Source organism: Fukomys damarensis, unplaced genomic scaffold (genome assembly GCF_012274545.1).
Source record: "Fukomys damarensis isolate Sample0158 unplaced genomic scaffold, DMR_v1.0_HiC HiC_scaffold_11, whole genome shotgun sequence".
Taxonomy (NCBI): domain Eukaryota; kingdom Metazoa; phylum Chordata; class Mammalia; order Rodentia; family Bathyergidae; genus Fukomys; species Fukomys damarensis.
This window is the reverse complement of record NW_022900923.1, coordinates 2,405,121-2,411,756: the sequence shown is the minus strand read 5'-3', so window position 1 is coordinate 2,411,756 and position 6,636 is coordinate 2,405,121. Positions and strand designations below refer to the sequence as shown.

Genomic DNA, 6,636 nt, shown 5'->3' with positions numbered 1-6,636 from the left:
CTGTGGGACGTCCGGGCCGCGCCGTTCCTTCCTGGGGTTGGGCCCTGGGTCTTCTCCGTTTCCGGTCAGGCCCTTCTGGGGTCCCGCGGATCCGTTCTCGTTGGGATTCTGTCTCTGGCTCTGCTTGTCTCTCTGTCCCTCCCGACCCGTCCCCGTCTGTCCCTCCCCAAGCCCTCTTCCTCAGGTTATTTCCCAGTGTCTGGATTCCAAATCTGAGAGCCTGAATCGCTGCCACTCATCACCCCGTTTTGACCTACGAATGGTGCAGCGTGACTACCCGGTGTGAGTGCCTGTGCCCAGCCCCAAGGCCCTGAGTCCTGGGAGATGTGCGTTTTCACTTTTACCGGCAGTCGCTTCACAAATGGCTATGAATGAACATTCCTGCTAGCCGTGCGCAAACGTTATATTCCTAAAACTTACGCTGAAATGTTGAATATTGTCGCACCTTTTAGCCTTATGTCCGATAGGAAGGATTAGAACATTTTCAAATTTGTGCCCGTCGCTGTGCCTTGGGAAAGCTGGACTGCCGGGCTCTGTGGCCGCTGGGTGTGCTCGACCCGGCAGATGCTGCCCGCTGTGATGTTTCAGGGTTTGAGCCTCACTAGTTTCTTCTGGCCGTGTCTTTTATCTATTTTCCTGTAGGATTTTTCCCTAATGTTTACTGCTGGTCTTAGATATCACTTTTAAAGGACGCTTGGCTGTATTTTTAAAATTTAATTTGGAAATACATGACTCTTAAATGGGAGTGTAATCTTTTGCGTTTATTTCTGCCGTGTTATTTTTGTGGTTTCTGTGTATCTAAAATACCTTTTCTATTCTTGAGCTTGCTCGGCAGTTCTTCTGCCTTTCGTTGTCTTGGTTGATTTTCCTTGTTCGTGTTTCATTTCTTCTATTCATTTGGAATTTGTATAATCAGTTTCTGTACTTTGGTGACCCTTGCATTTTGGTATGCGTTTTGAACTTCAAAGGTAACCTTTTCCTTGGTACCCCAAATGGGAATTTTTATTGCGTTCTTTTGTCAGACACTGTTTCTAGGCTTTGGGAAACAATCCTCAGAGAGGAATCTCCCAAAAGTGAGTAACAAAAAGATAAAGAGACAGACAATGGAAGAGAGTCAGCTTAAATAAGATTGCTGGAGTGTTATGTAGCAGTTATGTTTAGAGCCCCTTGGTCAGAATTTGGTCAGAACACATGGGCCCCAGCAGAGGAATAAGGGAAAGGGAGGTCACGGGATGAAGCTCTGGCTGTAAATACAGACAAAACTAAGCAAAACATTATTCTGTTCAGGAGGAAATTTTAAAGATTAAATATATTTATCGTATGATCAACAATTCCATGCCTTTATAGTCAAGAGAAGTGAAAATGTATGTTTGTTTACACAAATATAAAAATGAAAATGTATGTCCTCAGAAATGCTCAGGGAAGCTTTATTCGTAATGGCAAACAGCTGGCGGGGTCAGGGTTGTTTCTCAGTGATGGGGCCCATGCCTGGCATTTTTAGGGCTCCGGATTCAGTCCACAGTACTGGTCTGGGGGTGTGGAGGAGCAGAAAGAAAAACCGAGCTGGTAGAATGGATGGATTCTGACGCTTCCATGCAGGGGAGCCCTGCTCAGTGGGATGAAGGAGTAGACTGAATTCCACATGGAAACACGGACGAGCCTTACAGTCCCCCTGCTAGGTAAAAAGCCAATTACAAAGCACACTCTTTGGTTTCATCTGTGGGTTCGTCCCAGGAAAGGCAAAATTATGACACGAAGCAGGTCTGTGAAAGGCTGCGGCGACAGCAAAGGCACAGAACTTTCTGGGTCGATGAAACAGTGTACACCTTAGCTGTTGTGGTTCTTCATGCCTGAGCGTGTCTGCCACCTCTCATGTGGCTATTACATTTGGTGGTTTCTGTTGTGTGGTGGGTTTGCCACCCTGAAAGGGATGAGGGAATGTTTGATGGAATCATCATAATATGCTGCTTGGCTGCCTGCGGCTGAGCACGCAGAAGTCATAAGCTGTAAACTCAGTACTTTGGAGCTGGACATTTGATTGTGTTACATTGAGAGGAGGAGAGCACAGGAGGAAAAGAAAAAGAAGGTGGTGCAGGTGTATTGGAAGGTTTTAAGTAGGCAAAAGCAGTACCGGACTCTGTAGGGGCAAAGCGGGAGAGTCCTACCTCTCCCGTTCTCAGTAAACCTTCTTCTCACACTCGTAGAAGCCACTACCCCAGGCACAACTGTCCAGGTACAGTGCAGATTCACCTGGGAATACCACATGGGGCAGGCGGGAAGGGCCGCGCTGGTGAGAGTCGTTGCGTCCACTGTGCCGTGTGCCTTTCACCCGCGCTCCTGTCTGCGGCGCGGTGCAGCCCATACTAGCTACTGTCCACAGTGTGCCCAGCTCTCCTGCACTCACGTCTGCATAGCATGCCTTTTCCCTCACTTTACGCTTAGCCTGTCTTGTCTTCACACTGAAAGTGCATCTTTTAGAGCCAGCAGACAGTGGGTCTTTTATTAAAAATCCACTTACCTCTGGTTTGAATTCCTTAGTCTGTGTACATGCAGTGTAATTGCTGAAGTGGTTGGCTATATGCCTGAAACTCTGCTCTTTTGATTTTCTTTTTGTCTTCTTGTTATCTCTGGTATCTTTCCTCTACTTCCTTTCTTGCCCGCTTTTGAGTTAATTGAACATTTTCCTAATGTCCAACTGTAATTCCTCTCCTGGCTTCTTACCTATACCTTTGCATTTTTTCAGGGCCCTGGAGATTACACATTGCCTCCCTGTCTTGTTCCTGTCTCCCTGGAGGTAGTACTGAGTCTTGTGACTTCAGACTTTTGTTTACACATACACTGAATTACAGTCCATAAGTGCACCATAGGGTGTTATGTTTTGCTGTCAATGGTCATGTGTCTTTTAAAGAGGTTAGAGACTGGGGAATGTGCGCCCTTTATGTTGCCCCTCTCCCACTCCCTCCTGAACCCTCGGTTCCTTTATTCAGACTCAGTTCACCTGTGTGGTCACTTTCTTATTATTTCTCACAGAGAATGTCCACTGGCAACAGATTCTTTCCGTTCTTCTTCATCTAAACAAGCCAGTGTCTGCCTTATTTGAATACTGTTCTCACTGGATAAGGACTTTTGGGTTGCACTTACTACTTCAGGTTTCAGCCTGAGACTCCCAGTGGTATGGAGCAGCTGGAACACCCTTTGGCTCCCTTAGACATCGGGCTACTGCTTGGAGGTGCTCATGCTCATATGGAGTTTAGACCCAGCCGAGGACCTGTAGTTGATTCAGAACTTTCACAGTTCTCAGTGGCTTCGTCTCCGTCAAGATTTTTCTCCCTTTGCTGACATTTTGTTAGCCTTCACCTCTATCCTTGGACTCCAGCCAGTTACACTGTCGGTTTCTTCCCGAATTGAATTTATCTCATGCGGGGTGGACTGGGGTTTGTCCCAGGATGAGGAATGGAGTCACCTGGTGACGTTTTTCTTCTCACACCCTCACCCTCCTCCAGGTTTTTCCTGCTCTCTGTGGCTCTTCGGGGCCTTCATGTTATTGTCTCTCGTGCCTTGTGTAGAGTTTACATTCTGCCCCTGGCAGCTTTCCTCAGATACGAGCAATTTGTCTGTGATTGGAAGCAGAGCTTCCCTACCCTCTATGAAAATAACTGGGAAACGAACATCTGGTGGTTGTTTCTAAGTCTCCAGAGATGGCCTCTGACCCAAGCGTAGCCGACGTGCAGAAGTGGCGCCAGGCCGAGTACCTCGGAGTGGCAGTGCAGCCTTTGTGACTTCAGGGACCAGCAGTGCACAGTCTCGTTTCCCAGGAGCATTAGACCCATCAGGCCCTGTCCAGAAATGTCACGATTTACTTTTGGTGTTAGAGCCTTTCTTGTGTTTCTGCCTCACGCATGGTAGGAAAGTGCTCTGCCCTCAGCCGCACCCCAGCCGAGTCGTTGTTAGTGAACGGATGCAGCTCTGTGTCGCTGGGGTCCTGGCGCTGTCAGAGGGGACGCTGAGCCATGTCCCATCACGGCTGGGCCACTTGGCGAAAGATTGCGTTCATGGGTTGGTGTCTCTTTCGGGCAATGTCACCTTTGGTGTCTCTTTCAGAAGCTTTCTCACTTTGCCAAGCCGTGGGCTGCCTCACCCTCTGGGACACGTTTGGTGGCCCTCCAGGACCTTCTCACCCCGGCCACGCTCCCCTCCCAGCTGACCGCAGACTTGTGTGGGTACTTCGTCCTTCACCGCTCACAGTTTATCATCCTGCTCCCCTCCGCCTCCCTCGCTGAAATACGGACCTCGTAAGACAGGGCTTTTCCCATGCCATTTTCTCGAATTCCCCTGCCATTCAGGACAGTGCCAGGCACACACGAGGTTATGCTGATGGGGTGGGGAGCACGTGCTCCTCCACACGTGTTCGCAGCAGCACCACTCACACCGGTTTCCTCTTGGAGGCAGCCTGTGTCCATCAACAGGTGAAGGGATGAAGAAACTGTGGTGTTGTGCACGATGGAGCATTACTCTGCCATAAAGGAGGAAAAGCTCGAGCCATTTGTAGGAAAACGGAGGCACCCTGAGACCATTAGTTCAGTGAAATAAATCAGACACACAAGCTGAATAGCGCATGGTTTCTCTTATATGAGAAACTCACAGTATAAATAAAGAGCAAAATAAAAGACAGACAACAGGAAGTACGGAGGTGAATCTTTCTCAAGAGGGAAGAGACGGGAGGAGTGGAAGTAAAGCCAGTTGAAGTGTGTTCTGTTGGTGCACCGACTCCCCATGAGGAAGGTGGTCTTCATGCACTGCACATGTGCACGAATGAAAGAAAAGCTGAAAGCAGATAGGACACAGCAGGCAGCTCGGCTGCCTTTGAGAAGCCGTGCTGTGGACTGGAGCTGTCGGGGACAGGGCCGGTGTGCAGGGCTCGGATGCCACAGTGGAAGGGTGGCACCTGCTCCTCCGTTGTCCGGTGTGGGCAATGAAACGACAAAGAAATGAACCTCAGCCTCGCCAGTGAGGCAGTGCTTGCAAGAACATGTTCTTTCTAGAAGAATTACATCTGATGTGTCTCGGGGAGGCTGGAGTTAGGCAGTTAAAGTTGGGCCCTGATCTGGGCGAGCACATTTGACCTGAATGCAGTGAGCAGAGTTGTGGGACCGTGGGTCCTGTTGCTTGTATGTTTTTCTTTAATTTTATGAACTTTTATAAAGGTTTAGTTGCTCCAAACCTTTAGTCCTCTGGCTACGTTCTGTCTTGAAAAACACATTCCAGAGAGGTCATCCACTGAACCAGCTTCAACCAAAATGAAACACTGAGTATGCTTTCTTTTTGCTTGTATCACCGGGATAATCTGCCCTGCTCTTTTAGAAAACAGGGCCACCGTTTTCAAATTCTAGCTCTGGGCAGCTCTGCTTTTAGAATGGTACCAATGAATGCCAGCTTGTTGCTGTTGTCCCCTTGATTGTCTCCGGAGTGGCTTTCTTGGGCACACATTATCCTCAGAGGCTGGACACAGGTGACCTGGTCATAGTCCCGGGCAGCAAAGGTTTACAGCAGCAGCCTGGAGTGTAAGGGCCACCTCGTTACCTCCCTCTCTGACCGCAGATCTCAGCTGCTCCATCCACAGCCTGCTTGACCTCGTGCTGGAAGATCGGTATCAGGTGCAGGGCTCCGCTCGATCTTGTGAAGATCCCAAGCCAGAAGAACTCGGTGCTCCCTGATCCATATCAGGTGCAGCGCTCAGGCGTGTTCTGCATGCATGTCCTGAATTCCAGGCGGGGCTCATGTTTGACAGGCCGTGCCCAGCTGCCCAGTCCCCTGGCCCCCTGCTGCATGCTGCACCCCCCCATCACAGGGGGCAGCACCACACTGTGCCCAGTAGGTTGGCATTTGGGTTTGGTTTGGACTTTTTTACCCAGCACAGGACATGGAGATGTAAACCCATAGGGAACAGGACCCGCCCCAGGTACTGGCTCTGCATGAGCAGGTCCAGAAGCGCTCTGGGGCCTTCCTCCTTGGTAACACAAGGATCTCCGCCATGTGCTCCTGGATGGAGCTGCTATGAAGATTAAAGAGGGCGAGTATGCAAAGCTCGAAATACAGCTCCCAGCACAATCGAGGAGATGGATAATGTTTGCTAGTTTTCCTTCTAGATAACTAGGATATGGCTGTTCCTTTTCAGTTAAAGATTATTTTAATTATTTTTTTCTTGTTATTTTTATACCGGGGATTGAATTCGGGTCCTTGTGCTTGCGAGGCAGGCAGTGGAACCACTGAGCTAAATCCCTGGCAAGATTATTTTAATTTTTATTAGTCCATGTTTGTAGTGCCTTTTACGCTCCTTGTGTGGGATTATCAGCATGTGCATAACATATTTTAATTCCTTCTTTCATCCCACCTCCTCCTCCCTCTGTCACTTGATCCCTTTCCCCTTTGAGAAAGATCTGTCTTCCTGTGTCCTACTATCTGTCCTTATTTTGCTCTTTATTTATAATTGGGTTTCTCATATAAGAGAAACCACGTGATATTTACGTTTGTGTGGCTGATTTATTTCACTTAACATTTGGTCTCATCTAGAAAAGATTATAAAGCAGAAATCTTAGTCCTGGGCTGACTTTCCCTTGATTTTATATATATATATAT

General features: G+C 48.5%; 1 protein-coding gene across 7 annotated transcripts in view; it reads left to right on the top strand.

The window, feature by feature from the left end:
• Mark1 (microtubule affinity regulating kinase 1) overlaps positions 1-6,636 on the top strand; it is a 104,674-nt gene that overhangs the window by 48,501 nt on the left and 49,537 nt on the right. Inside the window, exon 1 of one of the 7 annotated variants that reach the window (XM_019210434.2) lies at positions 245-280. The exons of the other annotated variants lie outside the window; for them this stretch is intronic. Within the exon in view, the coding sequence (XP_019065979.1) occupies positions 260-280 (21 nt within the window). The 5' untranslated portion in view covers positions 245-259. Of the gene's footprint in view, positions 1-244; positions 281-6,636 lie in introns of those variants that run through there. 7 annotated transcript variants of the gene reach the window in all.